Below are 27771 nucleotides of genomic sequence, written 5' to 3' on the forward strand. Positions count from 1 at the left end.
TCATCTTTTTTTTTTTTTTAAAGAGATGTTCTTAAGGCTTTTTAAAAAAAACAAAAAAAAATCCACAGTCTGTGGTGCCCTCAGGTGGTCAGGGAGAGCGTTCCACAGACTGGGAGCGGCAGAGCGGAGGATTTAGGGGTGAGCAGTTCTTTGAGGTAGAGGGGCGGAGCATTTTCATGGAGGCACTGGTGCTGCTATATTGACATATTGAGCTGCTGCATCGCCTCTGGGTTGGTGAGAGTTAATTCCAGATTAGAAATCATCCCTCTCACCTGGATAGTAGAAGGTTGTGGACATAAACCCAGAAGTTGGTCAACTTTGACAACCAATTTATACCTGGAGATGACCAGAAAGACACCAAAAGATGCTCGTTTTTCATGTGACTCGTGTGTGGGGAATAGAATTTATTTACCATTTAAAAGGGAACTGCACTTTTTGCCTATCAATCACTATCTTTATGTAAGACAAGAACACATATGTTTTTCTTCTGTTACGCATTCTAAATCATAAATAAACACTAGCAGAAGTCAGCGAACAACAGAGTCATTAAAAGTTCTCTATTTTGCACATAAAGCCCTTTAAAAAAGCTCAAAAAATGGCCAACAGTACTGCACGGACCTGAATTTTAACAAGCAATACTGTTACTATAAGCGCTAATGCCGAGGAACTACTTTTACAGGAGCCGTGATCTAACTAGCTTATGCTGCTATATTGACATATAGAGCTGCTGCATCGTCTCTGAGTTGGTGAAAGTTAATTCCAGATTAGAAATCATGCCTTGCACCTGGATAGTAGAAGGTTTTGGACATAAACCCAAAAGATGGTCAACTTTGACAACCAATTTAGACTGACCTGAATTTTAATTAGCGATTCTGTTTGTGGAGAAGTGAAGCTGACGGTCCGACGGATGGCGGAGACGACGACCGAGCGGGATCAGGTCCGTGGCTCGCGCACCGGGAGACAATTGACGTATCTCCTTTCGATGTATAAAAGGGGAGAAGGAGGAGAGAACGGGGCAGAAGGAGTTGGAGAGCCTGCAGCAGTGGATGAGGAGCGAAAGCAACAGAGAGCAAGACGGCGACGACGAAGACGCGGACGACTGAAGAGCGGCACGGAGGAGCGAGCAATGCGAGGAACGACGGCGCAAAAGACTTTCTTTATTTGAAAAAATAAACAAGAGTCAAACCTGAACAAGCATGTCCTTCCTGGGTGGTCCATGGAACCCGCACGACAGTGAGGTACTGTCACACGGTTATTACCAGCGCTAATGCAAAGGAACTACTTTTAGCAGTGCTGTGATCACACAGAGAGCTAACTAGCTTATGCTAATAATAATGATAATAATAATAATAATAATAATAATAGATTTTATTTGTAAAAAGCACTTTCCATTGAGCAAACAACCTCAAAGTGCTACAGTGTATTGAAAAAATAAATAAAAGGATTTTAAAAGTAAATAAAAATTAAAACTAGAACTAGCACGCATACATCTAAAAAAAGTATTTTTATTTTTTTTAAAGAAGGGTTTTGATTTTTTTTTTTTAAAGCATCCACTGTCTGTGGTGCCCTCAGGTGGTCAGGGAGAGAGTTCCACAGACTGGGAGTGGCGGGGCAGAAATCCCGGTCTCCCATTGTTCGTAGCTTTGTCGTCGGAGGTTAGTCTGTCCGGAGCGGAGGTGTCGTGTGGAGGATTTGGGGGTGCGCAGTTCTTTGAGGTATTGAGCTGCTGCATGGCCTCTGGGTTGTTGAGAGTTAATTCCAGATTATAAATCATGCCTCTCACTTGGAAAGTAAAAGGTTGTGGACATAAACCCACAAGCTGGTCAACTTTGACAACCAACTTAGACCTGGAGATGGCCAGAAAGACACCAAAAGACGCTCGTTAGCGGCACTTTTTTTTTTTTTACCCTTTGTAAGGATTATGATTAATTCTTCATCTAAACGGGAAGATATAAACATCCCATCAGTCTTTATCCCAATTAGAGCAGACATTGTACAGTAAGTGATTGTTTTATTATTGTTATTGATTGTTATTATTATTGTTGGTCGTTGGTATATTTTTTTAGCACTTAGCAATAATGCTACTTGATGGCTCAGTTTATCATACAGCTTCTAAAACTTGTAGCTCGTCCTCCTTATATTCAGGTTCAAAAATAGAAGTTTTTGTATCATTATTTGTCCCAAAGTAGTCTTTGTTGTCTCTCATCAAGTCTGCCATGATAAGTAGTCTTGTTGAAGGGAAAAGTAAACATTGTGAAAAATTAACGTACCGCTTAAAAAGAGCAAACTATGTAAATTTTACATGTTATTTTTACTGTAATTGATACTACATTACATATATACTTACAGCACAGTTATAATAATGGAGATTTTGGGATATTTATTTTATACTAATACTGCTACATGATGCATAGTGTTTGACTAAAGCACATGTTGTTGCGAATGTTACTAGATACTACATATATACTTATAGCATGTATGTAAAATGTTGATTTTTTTAAAGCGATTTATAGGTGGAATATAGCGACCTACATTGGCTCCAGACATTAAAAAAAACAAAAACAATTTTAAGCCAAAATAAGAGAAGTCCAAAGTGCGACCATTTGCGGCACACGGCTACTTTTTGAACGGCCCGCGACATATTTTAAAAATACAATAAAATAAATGTTTTAAAAATGTACAAAAAAAGTGGAATAAAAGAGCAACTCATGAAGGACATTGTAAAAAGTTAATATGTCACCGTATGCTTGAAAAGAGCAAACTTTGTAAATATTACATGTTATTATGAATGTTACCAGATACTACATTACGTGTATACTTACAGCACAGTTATAATAATGGAGATTTTGGGATATTTATTTTATTCTAATACTGCTACATGATGCTTAGGCTTTGACTAAATCTGCATCTGTTTAGCACAGAGCTTCTAAACCTTGTTACTCATCCTCCTTATGTTCAGGTTCAAAAATAGAAGTTTTTGGATCCTCATTTGTCCCAAAGTAGTCTTTGTTGTCTCTCATCAAGTCTGCCATGATTAGTGGTCTTGTTGTTGTTTAAGGGAAAGGGGAACGTTGTAATGCGTATGTGAAATTAAAATGAGCAAAATACGTACATGTCACATGTTATTGTGATTGTTACTAGATACTACATATATACTTACAGCATGTATATAAAACCTTGGAGGTTTTTTTTAGCAAACTACATTGGCTCCTTGAATATATTAAGCAAACATAAGGGGAGTCCAAAGTGCGACCTAGGGGCCATTTGCGGCACACAGCTTATTTTTGATAGGCCCGCGACATATTTAAAAAATACGATAAAATATATATTTTTTTTATTTAAAAAAATTGTAATAAAATAGCAACTCATTCAGGACATTGTGAAAAATTTACACACCACCATATGCTTAAAAAACAGCAAACTACGTAAATATTACATGTTGTTATGAATGTTACTAGATACTACATTACATATATAGTTACAGCACAGTTATAATAATGGAGATTTTGGGATATTTATTTTATTCTAATACTGCTACATGATGTTTAGTGTTTGACTAAAGCTGAATCTTTTTAGCACACACATTCTAAAACTTAAAGCTCATCCTCCTTATGTTCAGGTTCAAAAATAGAAGTTTCTGGATCATCATTTGTCCCAAAGTAGTCTTTGTTGTCTTTCATGGCTATGATTAGTAGTCTTGTTGTTGTTGAAGGAAAACGCGAACATTGTGAAAAGTTAACATGCCACTTAAAAAGAGAAAAATACGTAAATATTACATGTTATTATGAATGTTACTAGATACTACATTACATATATACTTACAGCACAATTATAATAATGGAGATTTTGGGATATTTATTTTATTGTAATACTGCTACATGATGCTTAGTGTTTGACTAAAGCTGAATCTTTTTAGCACACACATTCTAAAACTTATAGCTCATCCTCCTTATGTTCAGGTTCAAAAATAGAAGTTTCTGGATCATCATTTGTCCCAAAGTAGTCTTTGTTGTCTTTCATGGCTATGATTAGTAGTCTTGTTGTTGTTGAAGGAAAACGCGAACATTGTGAAAAGTTAACATGCCACTTAAAAAGAGAAAAATACGTAAATATTACATGTTATTATGAATGTTACTAGATACTACATTACATATATACTTACAGCACAGTTATAATAATGGAGATTTTGGGATATTTATTTTATTGTAATACTGCTACATGATGCTTTGTGTTTGACTAAAGCTGAATCTTTTTAGCACACACATTCTAAAACTTATAGCTCATCCTCCTTATGTTCAGGTTCAAAAATAGAAGTTTCTGGATCATCATTTGTCCCAAACTAGTCTTTGTTGTCTTTCATGGCTATGATTAGTAGTCTTGTTGTTGTTGAAGGACAAAACACACATTGTCAAAAGTTAACATGCCACTTAAAAAGAGAAAAATATGTAAATATTACATGTTATTATGAATGTTACTAGATACTACATTACATATATACTTAAAGCACAGTTATAATAATGGATATTTTGGTATATTTATTTTATTCTAATACTGCTACATGATGTTTAGTGTTTGACTAAAGCTGAATCTTTTTAGCACACACATTCTAAAACTTATAGCTCATCCTCCTTATGTTCAGGTTCAAAAATAGAAGTTTCTGGATCATCATTTGTCCCAAAGTAATCTTTGTTAGTCTTTCATGGCTATGATTAGTAGTCTTGTTGTTGTTGAAGGACAAAACAAACAGTGTCAAAAGTTAACATGCCACTTAAAAAGAGAAAAATACGTAAATATTACATGTTATTATGAATGTTACTAGATACTACCTTACATATATACCCACAGTACAGTTATAATAATGAAGATTTTGGGATAATTTTAGAATGATTTACAAATTATGTTACCTCCATTGTTGGCTGACTTTCGCTAACATTTAGTTATGATATAGAATGCATCAACCAATAAATACATGTGTTCTTGTATTATGTAAGGATTGTTAATGATTGCTAAAATAAAAATAAAAAGTTGCCGTTCCCATTTAAGGTCATCGTTTCCTCTCATTTGCACGACGCGCCGACAAACGATTGACGTCAAATAAAATAAAAAAATGCGTAACATGAACGTCGGTCGACTTGATTATCCCTGGCCGGGTTACATAACGGCGAGCGTCGTCATTCCTTAACATAGCCCTCTGCAGATAAGCCTCTGCAGCGGGGGCGTGGGTTCACCGACGCGGCGAGAGGCGGCGGAAGACCGCTTTAATTGGCTCGTTTAACCCCGGCCGCGGCGCTCCGTCGAGCCCTTGGCGAGCAGAGACGGATTAGAGGAGACAGCGGATGCTGCCTTCAAGGTCACGCGGGCAGGGTGGGGAAGCGCGGCGTCGTGTATTATTGCTGCGGCCACGCACGTATTTGCAGCCTCGCATGCTATGGTGGAATATATGTCAACAAACAAACAAAGTCACACTTTTTAGCATCAGATCTAAAATGCAATCAAAATTGCAATTAAATAGAATATTGTTTTTTTGTGAAAAGACCAAAAAAAACAAAAAATGTTTCTTTTCACATGTTTTATTTTCCCCATTTTTGCTGTTTAAAAAATATTTTAAAAATTCTGCAACAGACCCCAACACATCACTGCAAAGTCCCCCATGCAAAGTCCCCCATGTCCTCTACAAAGGACATTTGATATAAAGTGGGAGGGGTGCAAACTTAAAAAAAACTGCAAAATCAAAGCAAGCGGCGCCTTATATTGATATTTTTATTTTCAATATATTGCTGTTTTTTTGCAGTTGCAAGTCCATAAACGTCCCGTCAGTCTTTATCCCAGTGAGAGCAGACATTGTACAGTAAGTGATTGTTTTGTATAATCATGTTGGTAGTTTGTGTATTTTGTTTAGCACTTAGAAATACCGGTATTTTTTTTTTTGCAGTTGCAAGTCCAAGAAGTTTGATGGTAGTAGTGTATATTGTTTTTGTTGTTGTTGCGCACTGAAGAGTGTTAGTACTGTAAATACTGGTGCCACCCGCACTAGGAGCAATGCAGTTAGCGGAACTTTATTTAATCTTTTGTAAGGATTATGATTAATTCTTCATCCAAAGGGGAATATATAACCATTCCAGCAGTCTTTATCCCAGTGCAAGCAGACATTGTACAGTAAGTGATTGGGTTATTATGTTGGTAGTTTGTGTATTTTGTTTAGCACTTTGAAATACCGGTACTTTTTAATTTTTTTTTTGCAGTTGCAAGTCCAAGACGTTAGATGGCAGTAGTGTATCGTTCTTTTTTGTTGTTGTTGCGCCCTGAAGAGTGTTAATACTGTAAGTAATGGGGCCACCCGCACCGGGAGCAGTGCAGTTAGCGGCATTTATTTGTTTAACCTTTTGTAAAGATTATGATTAATTCTTCATCCAAACAGGGATGTATAAACATCCCATCAATCTTTACCCCAGTGAGAGCAGACATTGTAAGGTAAGTGATTGTGTTATTATGTTGGTAGTTTGTGTATTTTGTTAAGCACTTTGAAATGCCAGTACTTTTTTTTTTGCAGTTGCAAGTCCAAGACATTAGATGGCAGTAGTGTATCGTTTTTTTTTGTTGTTGTTGCGCCCTGAAGAATGTTAATACTCTAAGTACTGGGGCCACCCGCACTGGCAGCAGAGAAGTTAGCGGCACTTTTTTTTTTTAACCTTTTGTAAGGATTATGATTAATTCTTCATCCAAACGGGAAGATATAAACATCTCATTAGTCTTTACCCCAGTGAAAGCAGACATTGTAGAGTAAGTCATTGTGTTATCATGTTGGTAGTTTGTGTATTTTGTTTAGCACTTAGAAAAACTGGTCCTTTTTGGGTTGCTTTTGCAGTTGCAAGTCCAAGACGTTAGATGGCAGTAGTGTATCGTTTCTTGTTGTTGTTGTTGCGCCCTGAAGAGTGTTAATACTGTAAGTACTGGGGCCCCCCGCACTTTTGTAAGGATTATGATTAATTCTTCATCTAAATGGGAAGATATAAACACTATTTTTTATAATATAAGTATATATACATAAGTATATACATATAAAATATATTTTTAAAATATTGCATATTTTGTGTGGGGGGGGGGGGGTTCGCCATAACAAACTGGGTCATAAAAACAAACAAACAAAACAAAACAGGAAAAAGTCAGTGTAAATCATTCAATGCAGAAAAAATTGGTGGATTAAAAAATCAGTGTAAAAAAATAATTGGAAAGCTAGGCGCCAGCGCCCCCCGCGACCCCGAAGGGGAATAAGCGGTGGATGGAAATTAAAAGCAGAAAAATTCAGTGTAAAAAAATGGTGCAGAAAAAGCTGAAAAATTTGGTGTATAAAAAAATCAGTGTAAAAAAAGTTTGTGTACAAAAATGTGGTGCAGAAAAATTCAGTGCAAAAATATTTGTTGCTTCAAAACTCCCTTCTCATAAATGAAGATTGAAGCATTTTTATAGTAATTGTTCTGCAATATTCTTTTTTTTAGCACACCCAATTTTAAAACACTGTATTTTAACAAACACCATTTTATTATTTCGATGAAATTGTCTGCCTAATTTGATGTGGGAAAAAAAAGTCCAAGTAAAAATAATTAAGTGTAAAAATAATTAAGTGGATAAAAAAATCAGTGTAAAAATAGTCAGTTTAGAAAAATGGATGTAGATACAAATCAGTGGAAAATATTAAGTGTAAAAAAATTCCGTTTAAAAAAATTCAAAGCAGAAAAAATAAGAGTAAAAAAATTGTGTTAACATTTTTTTTTGGGTGCGGAAAGCCAGTGTAAAAACATTCAATGCAGAAAAAATTGGTGTAAAAAGTGTAAAAAAAAGTGTATAAAAATTAATTGAAAACAAATTAAAATCTGAAAAATTCAGAGTAAAAAATTGGTGCAGAAAAAGCAGAAAAATTAGGTGTATAAAAAAAATCGGTGTGAAAAAATACTGTATAAAATTTAATTGAAAACAAATAAAAATCGGAAAAATTCAGTGTAAAAAAACTGGTGCAGAAAAAGCAGAACAATTTGGTGTATAAAAAAATATCTGTAAATAAAATGTCTGTGTACAAAACATTGGTGCAGAAAAAGCGAGAAAATTTGGTGAATACAAAAATCAGTGTAAAAAAAATAGTGTATAAAATTTCATTGAAAACAAATAAAAATCTGCAAAATTCAGTGTAAAAAAGTTGGTGCAGAAAAAGCTGAAAAATTTGGTGTATAAAAAAATAAGCGTAAAATAACATTTGTGTACAAAAAACTGGTGCAGAAAAAGCAGAAAAATTTGGTGTATAAAAAATCTGTGTAAAAAAGTGTATAAAAATTCATTGAAAACAAATAAAAATCTGAAAAATTCAGTGTAAAAAAATTGGTTCAGAAAAAGTACAAAAATTTGGTGTCTAAAAAAAAAAGTGTAAAAAAACGTCTGTGTACAAAAAATGGTGCAGAAAAAGCAGAAAACTGTGGTGTATAAAAAGTAAGTGTAAAAACACGTCTGTGTACAAAAAATGTGGTGCAAGTATATTTATCAAAACTCACTTTTGATAAATAAAGACTGAAGCTAATTTTATAGCAATTTTTTATAGAATTATCTTTTTTGTTTTTACACACCCAATTTTAAAGCACTTTATTTTAACAAACTACATGTTAAAACCAACATATTTTGCCCACCAGTTTGTTTCCAATTAAATTAAAAAAATATATATTAATATGATTGTGTGTGAGTGTGAAAAAAGTCTGATGGTAAAAAAAAAAAGACACAAACGCTTCCTGCTGCGTCACAGAACAAATTAAAGTCATATCCTGAGGTGTTTGGGAATGGCGTAACTTTGTGAGAGAAAACAAGTGTTTCCTCATGACGTCATTTCCTTTTCTTTTTTTTTTGGGGATTAACGATGTTATTTCAAAAAAAAAAAAAAAAAAAAAAAAAAGTTCCAACCCGCCACCGGTCCGTGCCGCCATCACCGCGCCGTGATTGGCCGCCCCGCCCCCGGCGTGCAGAGGTGGAGGCGTCACGGCGTCTATATGAACGCCGGAGCCTCTCAGTCCGCCAGCAGTCACACACTCGGACCGTAACAAGCACCCCCGACCCACGCGGACCTCACACGCCGAGCAGCACGCAGCACAGCGCGGACATGTACTCGCACCTCAGCGGCCTGCTGCTGGCCGTCAGCCTGCTGCAGCTCCCGCACGCTGACGGCTGCTCCTGCGCGCTCACGCACCCGCAGGACGCCTACTGCGACTCCGACATCGGTGAGTCATCGATTACACATCGAGTAGGAGCGTAACGCCGATCGATTTGGGTCCGTGCTCAGAAGGAACGCTTCACTTTCACTTCATTTATTTCACTTTCACGAGTGGAATTATAAACATGAATCATTTCAAAGCAAACCTTGATTTATTATCGTCATATTATTTGCAAGTACAACATTAAAATGCTATTGCAGTTGCAAGTACAAGACGTTAGAGGGCAGTATAGTGTTTTGTTGTTGCGCCCTAAAGAGTGTTAATACTGTAAGTATTGGGGCAGCACGTTACCCACCTGCTCCCAGTGCCGCACTGGTTTAAATTTAAATGTAAATTAATAATTAGGTATACTACACAACTGTGTTTTAATGTTGTCTAAATAGTGGTACTTAATGAATACTTAGGTCTACTACACTACTGTATTTTAATGTTTTTATTATGGTGGTACTTAATGAATACTAAGGTCCACTACACTACTGTATTTAATGTTTTCATTATGATATTACTTAATGAATACTTAGGTCTACTACACTACTGTATTTTAATGTTGTCATTATGGTGGTATTTAATGAATACTTAGGTCTACTACAATATTTATTGTAATGTTGTTATTATGGTGGTACTTGATGAATACTTAGGTCTACTACACTACTGTATTTTAATGTTGTCATACTGGTGGTACTTTGAATTGAATTGAATTATATTTATATAGCGCTTTTATCGAGTGACTCAAAGCGCTTTACATAGTAAAACCCAATATCTAAGTTACATTTAAAGCAGTGTGGGTGGCACCGGGAGCAGGTGGGTAAAGTGTCTTGCCCAAGGACACAACGGCAGTGACTAGATTGGCGGAAGCGGGAATCGAACCTGCAACCCTCAAGTTGCTGGCACGGCCACTCTACCAACCGAGCTATGCCGCCCCAGGTACGACAGGTACAGGTACGACCTACTTAATGAATACTTAGGTCTACTACACTACTGTATTTAATGTTGTCATTATGATAGTACTTAATGAATACTTAGGTCTACTACAATACTTATTGTAATGTTGTTATTATGGTGGTACTTGATGAATACTTAGGTCTACTACACTACTGTATTTTAATGTTGTCATACTGGTGGTACTTAATGAATACTTAGGTCTACTACACTACTGTATTTAATGTTGTCATTATGATAGTACTTAATGAATACTTCGGTCCACTGCACTACTGTATTTAATGTTGTCATTATGATATTACTTAATGAATACTTAGGTCTACTACACTACTGTATTTTAATGTTGTCATATTGGTGGTACTTAATGAATACTTAGGTCTACTACACCACTGTATTTTAATGTTGTCATTATGGTGGTACTTAATGAATACTTAGGTCTACTACACTACTGTATTTAATGTTGTCATTATGATAGTACTTAATGAATACTTAGGTCCACTACACTACTGTATTTAATGTTGTCATTATGATATTACCTAATGAATATTTAGGTCTACTACACTACTGTATTTTAATGTTGTCATACTGGTGGTACTTAATGAATACTTAGGTCTACTACACTACTGTATTTTAATGTTGTCATTATGGTGGTACTTAATGAATACTTAGGTCTACGACACAACTGTGTTTTAATGTTGTCATTATGTTGGTATACACACACACACACACACACACACACACACACACACACACACACACACACACACACACACACACACACACACACACACATATATATTAGTACATCTTAGTTGTTGTTTTCATCAACACATCTGAAGGTGTTGAAATCGCCATGTAAAATCACTAATGCTAATAAATAGCATTGAGATACCTGGAGGTAGTTGGGCTGAGTCCGCTCTCAGTGCTGCTGAAGTGACCGCCAAGTGCCCAAGAGGGGTGACATGGCGTGCAAACCCTCGATACTGAAACACGGCACCGTCGGATTAAACGTGACTCAATGCCCAGGGGCTACTGGGAGGATTGGGTACGACATACATGTGGTTGGAACACAACACTCTGTATTCTCTGTAAAGTGCTACCAAACTTTTTTTCCTACGCTTTATACCCTGCGGTTTATAAAACGGTTCGGTTAATTCAAAAATGTTTTTCTTCGCTGACAGCCATAATGCAAATATAAAAAAAAAAAAAAATGTTGCCCTTAGGTCTAGACTGATCACTCAACTGAAAGTACAAGTGCGGTTCCGTCTTCTAGACGTCCATAGCGTTTCTATTCGAATGGATTCTTCATTCATCACTCCAAGCAGGGAGTGTTATGGCGTAACCTTTTGGACAAGTTCGCTCGCCGCCGGTTCTGGAGGTGCCCTTAGGTCTCGACTGATCTCTCAACCGGAAGTACAAATATGATTCCGTCGTCTGGACGTCCATAGTGTTCTACTCGAATGGACTCTTCATACGTCACTCCAAGCAAGGAGTGCTATGGCGTATCCTTTTGGACGAGTTTGCTCACCGCCGGTGCTGCGGTGCCCTTAGGTCTAGACTGATCTCTCAACCGGAAGTACAAGTATGGTTAAGTCTTCTGGACGTCAATAGCATTTTTACTTAAATGGACTCTTCATTCGTCACTTCAAGCAAGGTTTGTACGTTTTACAATATAACTAAAACAATTCTTGCTCACTAAACCGTCCCAGGTCTGACGTCTTTAGGCATGTTTTCATGCGCATTTGTACGCGCCATATTGATTTAATAAAGTTAGCGTCGTTTGCATTAGCTAATATGCAAACACTTTCATTACGATTGTCTGTGTTAGTGTTTTTAACTTGCAATGGCACTCTTTTTGTATTGTTCCGGTTTGTAAATTCCCCAAAACGTCACCGGTCTGTTTAACTGATTGGAGAGGATGACCATGACTTCTGTTTTGTCTGATCAGCCGTTTTACTGCCCTTACTGCTCTGTATAAATAACTCATTTTACAACCTATATATCTGCGGCTTATAGTCCGATGCGACTCATTTATGGAAAATATGTTTTTCTTCTAAAATGTAGTGAGTGTGGCTTATATACCGGTGTGCTGTATAGTCGGGGAAATCTGGTAATTTATTTTGAAGCAAGCAGACTGCACGGCGGTTGCGTCCTGTTGTTGGTGAAATAAATATAACTTATTATTAAATATTTATTACCTGTTGAAAAGCCTCGGTGTTAAAACGGTGTTGACAAGGTCTCCTTCCGCCATGCCGGCCAAAGTCACGTCACCTCGTGGACCGGACTTGACATATTGGAAGATGACAGGAAAATGTGAAAAGCAGATGAGCGTGGGGAGCGCGGCACACTATTTATCCTCGCTTCACCCCGTACACGCCAGCCCACGTTGGAAGCGGAATAATAAATCCCGCAGAAGCCTCAAACGCCGCGTTCGTCTCCGAGTTTTCAGAGAATCCGGAGCGGAGACGGCGATCAATTATGAGACGTTTCCGGGTTGTTGAGACGGCCTCTTCACAGCTGGCTCTTGCATTAATACCAGACCTTTCTCGCTGGAGGAAAAGTCATTTTCCAGGCTGAAGATAAGACAGTTCCAACATAATGAGGCCCCTAAGTTCCTAAGTTCCAACATGATGAGGGGCTGAGGTTCCTAAGTTCCAACATGATGAGGGCCCTAAGTTCCAACATGACGAGGGTCCTAAGTTCCTAAGTTCTAACATGACGAGGGTCCTAAGTTCCTAAGTTCCAACATGATGAGGGGCTGAAGTTCCTAAGTTCCAACATGATGAGGGGCTGAAGTTCCTAAGTTCCAACAAAATGAGGGGGTGAATATCCTAAGTTCCAACATGATGAGGAGCTGAAGTTCCTAAGTTCCAACATGATGAGGAGCTGAAGTTCCTAAGTTCTAACATGATGAGGGCCCTAAGTTCCTAAGGTCCAACATGATGAGGGCCCTAAGTTCCTAAGTTCCAACATAATGAGGCCCCTAAGTTCCGAAGTTCCAACATGATGAGGGGCTGAAGTTCCTAAGTTCCAACATGATGAGGGGCTGAAGTTCCTAAGTTCCAACATGATGAGGGACTGAAGTTCCTAAGTTCCAACATGATGAGGGGCTGAAGTTCCTAAGTTCCAACATGATGAGGGGCTGAAGTTCCTAAGTTCCAACATGATGAGGGGCTGAAGTTCTTAAGTTCCAACATGATGAGGGCCCTAAGTTTCAACATGACGAGGGTCCTAAGTTCCAATATGATGAGGGGCTGAAGTTTCTAAATTCCAACATGATGAGGGGCTGAAGTTCCTAAGGTCCAACATGATGAGGGCCCTAAGTTCCTAAGTTCCAACATGATGAGGGGCTGAAGTTTCTAAATTCCAACATGATGAGGGGCTGAAGTTCCTAAGGTCCAACATGATGAGGGCCCTAAGTTCCTAAGTTCCAACATGATGAGGGGCTGAAGTTCCTAAGTTCCAACATGATGAGGGGCTGAAGTTCCTAAGTTCCAACAAAATAAGGGGGTGAATTTCCCAAGTTCCAACATGATGAGGGGCTGAAGTTCCTAAGTTCCAACATGATGAGGGCCCTAAGTTCCTAAGTTCCAACATGATGAGGGCCCTAAGTTCCTAAGTTCCAACATGATGAGGGGCTGAAGTTCCTAAGTTCCAACAGGATGAGGGGCTGAAGATGCACCAGTTCCAACATGATGAGGGCCATAAGTCCCAAAGTTCAAACATGATGAGGGCCCTAAGTTCCTAAGGTCCAACATAATGAGGGCCCTAAGTTCCTAAGTTCAAACATGATGAGGGAATGAAGTTCTTAAGTTCCAACATGATGAGGGGCTGAAGTTCATAAGTTCCAACATGATGAGGGGCTGAAGATCCTAAGTTCCAACATGATGAGGGGCTGAAGTTCCTAAGTTCCAACAGGATGAGGGGCTGAAGTTCCTAAGTTCCAACATGATGAGGGGCTGAAGTTCCTAAGTTCCAACATGATGAGGGCCCCAAGTGACTAAGTTCCAACATGATGAGGGGCTGAAGTTCCTAAGTTCCAACATGATGAGGGGCTGAAGTTTCTAAATTCCAACATGATGAGGGGCTGAAGTTCCTAAGTTCCAACATGATGAGGGGCTGAAGTTCCTAAGTTCCAACATGATGAGGGCCCCAAGTGACTAAGTTCCAACATGATGAGGGGCTGAAATTCCTAAGTTCCAACATGATGAGGGGCTGAAGTTCCTAAGTTCCAACATGATGAGGGCCCTAAGTTCCTAAGTTCCAACATGATGAGGGGCTGAAGTTCCTAAGTTCCAACATGATGATGGTCTGAAGTTCTTAAGTTCCAACATGATGATGGGCTGAAGTTCCTAAGTTCCAACATGATGAGGGCCCTAAGTTCCAACATGATGAGGGGTTGAAATTCCTAAGGTCCAACATGATGAGGGCCCTAAGTTCAGACATGATGAGGGGCTGGAGTTCCTAAGTTCCAACATGATGAGAGGCTGAAGTTCCTAAGTTCCAACATGATGAGGGGCTGAAGTTTCTAAATTCCAACATGATGAGGGGCTGAAGTTCCTAAGTTCCAACATGATGAGGGCCCCAAGTGACAAAGTTCCAACATGATGAGGGGCTGAAGTTCCTAAGTTCCAACATGATGAGGGGCTGAAGTTCCTAAGTTCCAACATGATGAGGGGCTGAAGATGCACCAGTTCCAACATGATGAGGGCCCTAAGTTCCTAAGTTCCAACATGATGAGGGCCCTAAGTTTCAACATGACGAGGGTCCTAAGTTCCTAAGTTCCAACATGATGAGGGGCTGAAGTTCCTAAGTTCCAACATGATGAGGGGCTGAAGTTTCTAAATTCCAACATGATGAGGGCCCCAATTGACTAAGTTCCAACATGATGAGGGGCTGAAGTTCCTAAGTTCCAACATGATGAGGGGCTGAAGTTTCTAAATTCCAACATGATGAGGGGCTGAAGTTCCTAAGGTCCAACATGATGAGGGCCCTAAGTTCCTAAGTTCCAACATGATGAGGGGCTGAAGTTCCTAAGTTCCAACATGATGAGGGGCTGAAGTTCCTAAGTTCCAACATGATGAGTGGCTGAAGTTCCTAAGTTCCAACAAAATAAGGGGGTGAATTTCCCAAGTTCCAACATGATGAGGGGCTGAAGTTCCTAAGTTCCAACATGATGAAGGCCCTAAGTTCCTAAGGTCCAAAATGATGAGGGCCCTACGTTCCTAAGTTCCAACATGGTGAGGGGCTGAAGATGCACCAGTTCCAACATGATGAGGGCCATAAGTCCCAAAGTTCAAACATGATGAGGGCCCTAAGTTCCTAAGGTCCAACATAATGAGGGCCCTAAGTTCCTAAGTTCCAACATGATGAGGGGCTGAAGTTCCTAAGTTCCAACATGATGAGGGGCTGAAGTTCATAAGTTCCAACATGATGAGGGGCTGAAGATCCGAAGTTCCAACATGATGAGGGGCTGAAGTTCCTAAGTTCCAAAATGATGAGGGGCTGAAGTTCCTAAGTTCCAACATGATGAGGGGCTGAAGTTCCTAAGTTCCAACATGATGAGGGCCCCAAGTGACTAAGATCCAACATGATGAGGGGCTGAAGTTCCTAAGTTCCAACATGATGAGGGTCTGAAGTTTCTAAATTCCAACATGACGAGGGGCTGAAGTTCCTAAGTTCCAACATGATGAGGGCCCAAAGTGACTAAGTTTCAACATGATGAGGGGCTGAAGTTCCTAAGTTCCAACATGATGAGGGGCTGAAATTCCTAAGTTCCAACATGATGAGGGGCTGAAGTTCCTAAGTTCCAACATGATGAGGGCCCCAAGTGACTAAGTTCCAACATGATGAGGGGCTGAAGTTCCTAAGTTCCAACATGATGAGGGCCCCAAGTGACTAAGTTTCAACATGATGAGGGGCTGAAAATCCTAAGTTCCAACATGATGAGGGGCTGAAATTCCTAAGTTCCAACATGATGAGGGGCTGAAGTTCCTGAGTTCCAACATGATGAGGGCCCCAAGTGACTAAGTTCCAACATGATGAGGGGCTGAAATTCCTAAGCTCCAACATGATGAGGGTCTGAAGTTCTTAAGTTCCAACATGATGATGGGCTGAAGTTCCTAAGTTCCAACATGATGAGGGTCCTAAGTTCCTAAGTTCCAACATGATGAGGGGTTGAAATTCCTAAGGTCCAACATGATGAGGGCCCTAAGTTCCTAAGTTCAGACATGATGAGGGGCTGGAGTTCCTAAGTTCCAACATGATGTGGGGCTGAAGTTCCTAAGTTCCAACATGATGAGGGGCTGAAGTTTCTAAATTCCAACATGATGAAGGGCTGAAGTTCCTAAGTTCCAACATGATGAGGGCCCCAAGTGACAAAGTTCCAACATGATGAGGGGCTGAAGTTCCTAAGTTCCAACATGATGAGGGGCTGAAGTTCCTAAGTTCCAACATGATGAGGGGCTGAAGATGCACCAGTTCCAACATGATGAGGGCCCTAAGTTCCTAAGTTCCAACATGATGAGGGGCTGAAGTTCCTAAGTTCCAACATGATGAGGGGCTGAAGTTCCTAAGTTCCAACATGATGAGGGGCTGAAGTTCCTAAGTTCCAACATAATGAGGGGCTGAAGATGCACCAGTTCCAACATGATGAGGGCCCTAAGTTCCTAAGTTCCAACATGATGAGGGCCCTAAGTTTCAACATGACGAGGGTCCTAAGTTCCTAAGTTCCAACATGATGAGGGTCCTAAGTTCCGAAGTTCCAACATGATGAGGGGCTGAAGTTTCAACATGACGAGGGTCCTAAGTTCCTAAGTTCCAACATGACGAGGGCCCTAAGTTCCAACATGATGAGGGGCTGAAGTTCCTAAATTCCAACATGATGAGGGCCCCAAGTGAATAAGTTCCAACATGATGAGGGGCTGAAGTTCCTAAGTTCCAACATGATGAGGGGCTGAAGATTCACCAGTTCCAACATGATGAGGGGCTGAAGTTCCTAAGTTCCAACATGATGAGGGCCTTAAGTTCCAACATGATGAGGGCCCAAAGTTCCTAAGTTTCAACATGATGAGGGGCTGAAGTTCCTAAGTTCCAACATGATGAGGGGCTGAATTTCCTAAGTTCCAACATGATGAGGGGCTGAAGATGCACCAGTTCCAACATGATGAGGGCCCTAAGTTCCTAAGTTCCAACATGATGAGGGACCTAAGTTCCTAAGTTCCAACATGATGAGGGGCTGAAGTTCCTAAGTTCCAACATGATGAGGGGCTGAAGTTTCTAAATTCCAACATGATGAGGGCCCCAAGTGACTAAGTTCCAACATGATGAGGGGCTGAAGTTCCTAAGTTCCAACATGATGAGGGGCTGAAGTTCCTAAGTTCCAACATGATGAGGGGTTGAAGTTCCTAAGTTCCAACATGATGAGGGCCTTAAGTTCCAACATGATGAGGGCCCAAAGTTCCCAAGTTTCAACATGATGAGGGGCTGAAGTTCCTAAGTTCCAACATGATGAGGGGCTGAAGTTTCTAAATTCCAACATGATCAGGGGCTGAAGTTCCTAAGTTCCAACATGATGAGGGCCCCAAGTGACTAAGTTCCAACATGATGAGGGGCTGAAGTTCCTAAGTTCCAACATGATGAGGGGCTGAAGTTCCTAAGTTCCAACATGATGAGGGGCTGAAGTTCCTAAGTTCCAACATGATGAGGGGCTGAAGATGCACCAGTTCCAACATGATGAGGGGCTGAAGTTCCTAAGTTCCAACATGATGAGGGCCCAAAGTTCCTAAGTTTCAACATGATGAGGGGCTGAAGTTCCTAAGTTCCAACATGATGAGGGGCTGAAGTTCCTAAATTCCAACATGATGAGGGGCTGAAGTTCCTAAGTTCCAACATGATGAGGGGCTGAAGATGCACCAGTTCCAACATGATGAGGGCCCTAAGTTCCTAAGTTCCAACATGATGAGGGGCTGAAGTTCCTAAGTTCCAACATGATGAGGGGCTGAAGTTCCTAAGTTCCAACATGATGAGGGGCTGAAGATGCACCAGTTCCAACATGATGAGGGCCCTAAGTTCCTAAGTTCCAACATGATGAGGGCCCTAAGTTTCAACATGACGAGGGTCCTAAGTTCCTAAGTTCCAACATGATGAGGGGCTGAAGTTTCAACATGACGAGGGTCCTAAGTTCCTAAGTTCCAACATGACGAGGGCCCTAAGTTCCAACATGATGAGGGGCTGAAGTTCCTAAATTCCAACATGATGAGGGCCCCAAGTGACTAAGTTCCAACATGATGAGGGGCTGAAGTTCCTAAGTTCCAACATGATGAGGGGCTGAAGATTCACCAGTTCCAACATGATGAGGGGCTGAAGTTCCTAAGTTCCAACATGATGAGGGCCTTGAGTTCCAACATGATGAGGGCCCAAAGTTCCTAAGTTTCAACATGATGAGGGGCTGAAGTTCCTAAGTTCCAACATGATGAGGGGCTGAAGTTCCTAAGTTCCAACATGATGAGGGGCTGAAGATGCACCAGTTCCAACATGATGAGGGCCCTAAGTTCCTAAGTTCCAACATGGTGAGGGTCCTAAGTTCCTAAGTTCCAACATGATGAGGGGCTGAAGTTCCTAAGTTCCAACATGATGAGGGGCTGAAGTTTCTAAATTCCAACATGATGAGGGCCCCAAGTGACTAAGTTCCAACATGATGAGGGGCTGAAGTTCCTAAGTTCCAACATGATGAGGGGCTGAAGTTCCTAAGTTCCAACATGATGAGGGCCTTAAGTTCCAACATGATGAGGGCCCAAAGTTCCCAAGTTTCAACATGATGAGGGGCTGAAGTTCCTAAGTTCCAACATGATGAGGGGCTGAAGTTTCTAAATTCCAACATGATCAGGGGCTGAAGTTCCTAAGTTCCAACATGATGAGGGCCCCAAGTGACTAAGTTCCAACATGATGAGGGGCTGAAGTTCCTAAGTTCCAACATGATGAGGGGCTGAAGTTCCTAAGTTCCAACATGATGAGGGGCTGAAGATGCACCAGTTCCAACATGATGAGGGGCTGAAGTTCCTAAGTTCCAACATGATGAGGGCCCAAAGTTCCTAAGTTTCAACATGATGCGGGGCTGAAGTTCCTAAGTTTCAACATGATGAGGGGCTGAAGTTCCTAAGTTCCAACATGATGAGGGGCTGAAGTTCCTAAGTTCCAACATGATGAGGGGCTGAAGATGCACCAGTTCCAACATGATGAGGGCCCTAAGTTCCTAAGTTCCAACATGATGAGGGGCTGAAGTTCCTAAGTTCCAACATGATGAGGGGCTGAAGTTCCTAAGTTCCAACATGATGAGGGGCTGAAGATGCACCAGTTCCAACATGATGAGGGCCCTAAGTTCCTAAGTTCCAACATGATGAGGGCCCTAAGTTTCAACATGACGAGGGTCCTAAGTTCCTAAGTTCCAACATGATGAGGGTCCTAAGTTCCTAAGTTCCAACATGATGAGGGGCTGAAGTTTCAACATGACGAGGGTCCTAAGTTCCTAAGTTCCTAAGTTCCAACATGACGAGGGCCCTAAGTTCCTAAGTTCCAACATGATGAGGGGCTGAAGTTCCTAAATTCCAACATGATGAGGGCCCCAAGTGACTAAGTTCCAACATGATGAGGGGCTGAAGTTCCTAAGTTCCAACATGATGAGGGGCTGAAGATTCACCAGTTCCAACATGATGAGGGGCTGAAGTTCCTAAGTTCCAACATGATGAGGGCCTTAAGTTCCTAAGTTCCAACATGATGAGGGCCCTAAGTTCCTAAGGTCCAAAATGATGAGGGCCCTAAGTTCCTAAGTTCCAACATGATGAGGGGCTGAAGTCCCTAAGTTCCAACATGGTGAGGGGCTGAAGATGCACCAGTTCCAACATGATGAGGGCCATAAGTCCCAAAGTTCAAACATGATGAGGGCCCTAAGTTCCTAAGGTCCAACATAATGAGGGCCCTAAGTTCCTAAGTTCCAACATGATGAGGGGCTGAAGTTCCTAAGTTCCAACATGATGAGGGGCTGAAGTTTCTAAATTCCAACATGATGAGGGCCCCAAGTGACTAAGTTCCAACATGATGAGGGGCTGAAGTTCCTAAGTTCCAACAAAATAAGGGGGTGAATTTCCTAAGTTCCAACATGATGAGGGGCTGAAGTTCCTAAGTTCCAACATGATGAAGGGCTGAAGATGCACCAGTTCCAACATGATGAGGGGCTGAAGTTCCTAAGTTCCAACATGATGAGGGCCCAAAGTTCCTAAGTTTCAACATGATGAGGGGCTGAAGTTCTTAAGTTCCAACATGATGAGGGCCCTAAGTTCCAACATGATGAGGGGCTGAAGTTCCTAAGTTCCAACATGATGAGGGTCCTAAGTTCCAACATGATGAGGGCCCAAAGTTCCTAAGTTTCAACATGATGAGGGGCTGAAGTTCCTACGTTCCAACATGATGAGGGGCTGAAGTTCCTAAGTTCCAACATGATGAGGGCCCTAAGTTCCAACATGATGAGGGGCTGAAGTTCCTAAGTTCCAACATGATGAGGGCCCTAAGTTCCAACATGATGAGGGCCCTAAGTTCCTAAGTTCCAACATGATGAGGGCTCTAAGTTCCTAAGTTCCAACATGATGAGGGCCCTAAGTTCCTAAGTTCCAACATGATGAGGGGATGAAGTTCTTAAGTTCCAACATGATGAGGGCTCTAAGTTCCTAAGTTCCAACATGATGAGGGCCCTAAGTGCCTAAGTTCCAACATGATGAGGGCCCTAAGTGCCTAAGTTCCAACATGATGAGGGCCCTAAGTTCCAACATGATGAGGGCCCTAAGTTCCTAAGTTCCAACATGATGAGGGCTCTAAGTTCCTAAGTTCCAACATGATGAAGGCCCTAAGTTCCTAAGTTCCAACATGATGAGGGGATGAAGTTCTTAAGTTCCAACATGATGAGGGCTCTAAGTTCCTAAGTTCCAACATGATGAGGGCCCTAAGTTCCTAAGTTCCAACATGATGAGGGGATGAAGTTCCTAAGTTCCAACATGATGAGGGCTCTAAGTTCCTAAGTTCCAACATGATGAGGGCCCTAAGTGCCTAAGTTCCAACATGATGAGGGCCCTAAGTGCCTAAGTTCCAACATGATGAGGGCCCTAAGTGCCTAAGTTCCAACATGATGAGGGGCTGCAGAGCTTCTGTGTTTGCCGGTCCTCCCAACGATCAAGGTAACATCTGCTCGCGTGGGACAGGAAGTCATGCACAAACACCGTAAAAAAAAAAAAAAAAGATCCGGGTTTACAACTTTCAAAATAAAATATCCTATTTTCCGGACTATATAGGCCACACAGACTATTTTTAACAGAAAAAGAAGTGTCCGTATATAGGCTGCGCCGGACTATTAGCCGCAGATGTATACGTTGTGAAAAGTATCGAATAGTCATATTCATGTGGTCATATTCATGATAGTCATACTCATGTGGTCTTATTTGTGTGGTCATGTTCATCTGGTCTTATTCATGATAGTCATATTCATGTGGTCATATCAATGTAGTCATATTCATGTGGTCATACTCTCTATAGTCATATTCATGATACTCATATTCATGTGGTCATATTAATGTGGTCATAATCATGTGGTCATACTCATGATAGTCATATTCATGGTAGTCATACTCATGTGCTGATATTCATGATAGGCATATTCATGTGGTCATATTAATGACAGTCCTATACATGTGGTTATATTCATCATAGTCATACTCATGTGGTCATATTCATGATAGACATATTCAATGTAGTCATATTCATGTGGTCATATTTATGGTAGTCATATTCATGTGGTCATATTAATGTTGTCATATGCATGTGTTCATATCCTTGTAGTCATATTCATGATAGTCATATTCATGTGGTCATGTTCATGATAGTCATATTATTGTGGTCATTAATGACAGTCGTATACATGTGGCCATATTCATGTGGTCATACTAATGATAGTCGTATGCAATATAGTCATATTCATGTGGTCATATTTATGGTAGTCATATTCATGATAGTCATATGCAATATAGTCATATTCATGTGGTCATATTTATGGTAGTCATATTCATGTGGTCATATTTATGATTCATGTTGTCATTTTTATGTGTTCATACCCTTGTAGTCATATTCATGATAGTCATATTCATGCGGTCATGTTCATGATAGTCATATTATTGTGGTCATTAATGACAGTTGTATACATGTGGTCATATTCATGCGGCCAAATTCATGTGGTCATGTTAATGGAAGTCATATTCGTGATAGTCATTTACATGATAGTCATATACATGATAGTCATATTCATGTGGTCATATTAATGTAGTCATATTCATGATGTCATGTTCATGAAAGTCATATTCATGATAGCCATATACATGATAGTCATTTACATGATAGTCATATACATGATAGTCATATTCATGTGGTCATATTCATGATAGACATATTTATGTAGTCATATTCATGTGGTTATGTTCATGGTTGTCATATGCATGATAGTCATATTCATGGTAGTCATATACATGATAGTCATGTTCATGGTAGTCATATTCAGGGTAGTCATATTCATGTGGTCATATTCATGATAGTCACATTCCAAAACACAAAGTCTCCAAGGCAGAAGCGTATAAAAACATATCAAGTAACAAATGTGTCCGCATAGTCCAACTGACTGTGTCTTGAGGTTAAATGAAGTGAAGTGAATTATATTCATATAGTGCTTTTTCTCAAGTGACTCAAAGCGCTTTACATAGTGACAAATGAGTAAAACATTGTGGAAACTTGGTGATGCCCCCACTAAAATACCACTCCAATTCAATTTAAAGAAAACATAAGTCCATAGCAGAGTTGTTATTATTATTTACACAGAAACATCTTCATTGTGTGTGTGGAAGACTCCTACAGACATCACACATGGGACGCTTTAGTGAGTGAGGATGGTTGTAGTTATATTGGAAAACTTACAAACGCTGCTAGGAGCGATCAATGAAAAATCCATACGTGTAGGAACGCTATGGACGGCTAGGAGACAGAACTAGTTCCTGATCCAAACTTGAAACAACATGAAACACTTGCAGGCATTCCCTTAGATGTGCCTGCAGCTAGTGCACTTGTCCACAAGATGGCGCTGTAGCAAAAACACAATGACCTGCACTGCCGTATAAACGTGCAGGACTCCCTTGGAAAAAGGGCTTCTTCATCTATTTCCTGGGTAAATAAAATATTACAAAATAAAATAAAAAAGTGAAGTCGACTTGTCAAAGGTTTTCCGTCCTAATTTCACCTGGTTGGCACACAAGGATGAGGACACGCCGGTTCTGGAGGTCCAGAATGAAATAATCATATTACAGACATATCCTGGACAGCTATTTGGGTACATGGCGGCCTGTGTCAAATATAGCAGCTGACACAGGGCTCGCTTTAGCACGACATAATCTTCATAAGGTGTGTGTGTGTGTGTGTGTGTGTGTGTGTGTGTGTGTGTGTGTGTGTGTAAAATCTCATGGTTGAGTGTGTGTATTTGTGTGTGTATAAAATCTTATGGTTGAATGTGTGTATTTGTGTGTGTGTGTGTGTCTGCGTGTGTGTGTGTAAAATCTCATGGTTGAGTGTGCGTGTGTGTGTAAAATCTCAGGGTTGAGTGTGTGTATGTGTAAAATCTCATGGTTGAATGTGTGTGTGTGTTCGTATGTGCATGTGTGTGTCAAATCTTATGGTTGAATGTGTGTATTTGTGTGTGTGTGTGTGTGTGTGCGTGTGTGTGTAAAATCTCATGGTTGAGTGTGTGTATTTGTGTGTGTGTGTGTGTGTGTGTGTAAAATCTCATGGTTGAATGTGTGTATTTGTGTGTGTGTATGTGTGTGTAAAATCTCATGTTTGAATGTGTGTATTTGTGTGTGTGTGTGTGTGTGTGTGTGTGTAAAATCTTATGGTTGAGTGTGTGTGTGTGTGTGTGTGTGAGTGTGGGTGCGTGTGGGTGTAAAATCTCATGGTTAAATGTGTGTGTCTGTGTGTGTAAAATCTCGTGGTTAAAAGTGTGTATTTGTGTGTGTGTGTGTAAAATATAAGTGGTTAAATGTGTGTATTTGTGTGTGTGTGTGTGTAAAATCTCGTGGTTAAATGTGAGTGTCTGTGTGTGTAAAATCTCATGGCTGAATGTGTGTATTTTTGTGTGTGTGTGTGTGTGTGTGTGTGTGTGTGTGTAAAATCTCATGGTTGAATGTGTGTATTTGTGTGTGTGTGTGTAAAATTTCATGGTTGAGTGTGTGTGTGTCAAATCTAATGGTTGAGTGTGTGTATTTGTGTGTCTGTGTGTGTATGTGTGTGTGGGGGGTGCATGTGTGTGTGTGTGTGTAAAATCTCATGGTTGAATGTGTGTGTAAAATCTCATGGTTGAGTGTGTGTGTGTGTGTGTGTGTGTGTGTGTGTGTGTGTGTGTGTGTGTGTGTGTGTGTAAAATCTCATGGTTAAGAATGTGTGTGTGTGTGTATGTAAAATCGCAAGGTTGAGTGTGTGTCCGTGTGTGTGTGTGCGTGTGTGTGTGTTTGTGTGTAAAATCTAATAGTTGAGTGTGTGTGTGTGTGTGTAAAATCTTATGGTTGAGAGTGTGTGTGTGTGTGTGTGTGTGTGTGTGTGTAAAATCTCATGTTTGAGAGTGTATGTGTGTGTGTGTGTGTGTGTGAATGTGTGTAAAATCTCACGGTTAAGTGTGTGTGTCTGTGTGTAAAATCTCATGGTTGAGTGTGTGTGTCTGTGTGTGTGTGTGTGTGTGTGTGTGTAAAATCTCATGGTTAAGAATGTGTGTGTGTGTGTGTGTGTGTATGTAAAATCGCATAGTTGAGTGTGTGTGTGTGAATGTGTGTAAAATCTCATGGTTGAGTGTGTGTGTGTGTGTGTGTGTATAAAATCTTATGGTTAAGAATGTGTGTGTGTGTGTATGTAAAATCGCATGGTTGAGTGTGTGTGTGTGAATGTGTGTAAAATCTCATGGTTGAGTGTGTGTGTGTGTGTGTGTATAAAATCTTATGGTTGAGAGTGTGTATGTGTGTGTGTAAAATCTCATGTTTGAGAGAGAGAGTGTGTGTGTGTGTGTGTGTGTGTGTGTGTGTGTGTGTGTGTGTGTGTGTGTGTGTGTGTGTGTGTGTGTGTGTGTGTAAAATCTCATGTTTGAGAGTGTATGTGTGTGTGTGTGTGTGTGTGTGTGTAAAATCTCCTGTTTGAGTGTGTGTGTGTGTGTGTGTAAAATCTAATGTTTGAGAGTGTATGTGTATAAAATCTTATGGTTGAGAGTGTGTATGTGTGTGTGTGTGTAAAATCTCATGATTGAGAGAGTGTGTGTGTGCGCGTGTGATGATACTGTTGTGTTGTTGCTCGCCACAAAACAACAACAAGTTGTCGTTCCGCGAGACAAAAACACTGGTCTCCTACACGCTGCAGACGTACCGCGGTGTGGCCGTTCCGCTGCCGCTACGCATCCGGCGGGGAAGCGGGGGTGACTTTCACTGCCGCCTACCTGGGCACCACCACCTCCACCACCCCCAGAGCCTCCATCACAGCTATTTACTGCAGGCTGAGAGCGAGATTAGAGGCCTGCCAGTCAACTTTGACCTGAGATTTCATGTTGTGTTGCATGCTGCCGAGGATTAGCGTGTTCATGTGTTCATGCTGAGAGGAACAGCTCTTTCTTTTTTTCCCCGTGCGTGCACAGTGGTGCCCGGCGGCTTTTGAAAGCCGGCCTAGTCCGTGCCGGCGCTCCCCTGGTACCTGGGCTAAATCTCCAATCCCTCCACAGCACGTCAGACCCGAGAACTAAGCGGGACCCCCTGTGGAGAAGTTACGTAAGCTCGGCCCACTTCAAACGCCGTGTCAGGAGGCTGGAGAGTCCGTGCGAGGCTGAGATGTTTGGCGGATCAAATCTCCAAGCCTGCATGGCGGATCTGGTCTTCACTATTGTTGGCTCACATCATCTCTCAGAGGGGTTTTTGTGTACCGCATTTTTCAGACCATGAGGCGCATTACAGGAGTAATATTAGAGCAGTGACGTTGTCATCTTGTGTAAATGCTAAGTAAAAACACAAATAAATTATTTTTAAATCCTTTTTCAACTTATATTCAAATGAATAGACTGCAGAGACAAGATACTTTAAGTTCACACTGGAAAACATTGTTATTTTTTGCCTATTTAAGCACATTTGGAATTTGATGCCTTTGACGTGTTTCGAAAAAGCTAGAACAAGTGGCAAAAAAGACTGAGAAAGTTGAGGAATGCTCATCAAAACGCTTATTTGGAAAATCCCACAGTTGAACGGGCTAATTGGGAACAGGTGGGTGCCATGATTGGGTACAAAAGGACGAAGGCGAGGGTCACCACTTTGTCAACAAATGCCCAAGCAAATTGTTTAAGAACGACATTTCTCAAGCAGCTATTGCAAGGAATTTAGGGCTCTCACCAGCTACGCTCCATGATATCATCAAAAGATTCAGAGAATCTGGAGAAATCACTGCACATAAGCCATGATACTGCGCACCTCGGATCCCTCAGGTGGTACAGGAACCAAAACAGACACCAGTGTGTAAAGGATATCACCACATGGGCTCAGGAACACTTCAGTAAACCCCTGACAGTAACTACAGTTGGTCGCTACATCTGTAAGTGCAAGTTAAAACTCTATTATGCAAAGCCAAAACCATTTATCAACAACACCCGGAGACGCCGCCGGCTTCGCTGGGCCCGAGATCATCTAAGATGGACTGTTGGAAAAGTGTTCTGACGAGTCCACGTTTCAAATTGTTTTTGGAGACTGCAGACATCGTGTCCTTTGGACCAAAGAGGAAAAGAACCATCTGGATTGTTCTAAGTGCAAAGTGTAAAAGGCAGCATGTGTGATGGTATGGGGGTGTATTAGTGCCCAAGGCATGGGTAACTTACACATCTGTGAAGGCACCATTAATGCTGAAAGGTACATACAGGTTTTGGAGTAACCAAGCAACGTTATCGTTGACGCCCCTGCTTATTTCGACAAGACGATGCCGAGCCACGTGTTACAACAGTGTGGCTTCATAGTAAAAGAGTGCGGGTACAAGACTGGCCTGTCTGTAGTCCAGACCTGCCTCCCATTGTAGTATCACCATAATGACAACATTAAAATACTGTAGTGTAGTAGACCTTAGTATTCATTAAGTACCACCATAATAACATTAAAATACAGTAGTGTAGTAGACCTAAGTATTCATTAAGTACCACCATAATGACAAAATTAAAATACAGTAGTGTAGTAGACCATAAGTATTTATTAAGTACCACCATAATGACAACATTAAAATACAGTAGTGTAGTAGACCTAAGTATTCATTAAGTACCACCATAATAACATTAAAATACAGTAGTGTAGAAGACCAAAGTATTCATTACGTACCACCATAATGACAACATTAAAATACAGTAGTGTACTAGACCTAAGTATTCATTAAGTACCACCATAATAACATTAAAATACAGTAGTGTAGTAGACCTAAGTATTCATTAAGTACCACCATAATGACA

At 40.6% G+C, this 27771-nt stretch overlaps 2 protein-coding genes and 1 long non-coding RNA gene across 3 annotated transcripts in view; 2 read left to right on the forward strand and 1 right to left on the reverse strand.

Annotated features, from left to right (window-relative positions):
- LOC133560962 (synapsin-3-like) overlaps positions 1-27771 on the reverse strand; it is a 274400-nt gene that overhangs the window by 84943 nt on the left and 161686 nt on the right. The gene's annotated exons all lie outside the window — the stretch shown is intronic.
- The window catches only part of LOC133560963 (metalloproteinase inhibitor 3-like), a 50406-nt gene continuing 31623 nt past the window's right edge, over positions 8989-27771 (forward strand). The window contains exon 1 of the mRNA XM_061914037.1: positions 8989-9254. Within this exon, the coding sequence (XP_061770021.1) occupies positions 9137-9254 (118 nt within the window). The 5' untranslated portion in view covers positions 8989-9136. The remainder of the gene's footprint in view (positions 9255-27771) is intronic.
- Positions 21249-27771, forward strand: part of LOC133560965 (uncharacterized) — a 14805-nt gene continuing 8282 nt past the window's right edge. Inside the window, exon 1 of the long non-coding RNA XR_009808548.1 lies at positions 21249-21412. This is a non-coding gene — a long non-coding RNA (uncharacterized LOC133560965). The remainder of the gene's footprint in view (positions 21413-27771) is intronic.

This window comes from Nerophis ophidion, linkage group LG10 (assembly GCF_033978795.1).
Source record: "Nerophis ophidion isolate RoL-2023_Sa linkage group LG10, RoL_Noph_v1.0, whole genome shotgun sequence".
In the NCBI taxonomy this organism is placed as follows: domain Eukaryota; kingdom Metazoa; phylum Chordata; class Actinopteri; order Syngnathiformes; family Syngnathidae; genus Nerophis; species Nerophis ophidion.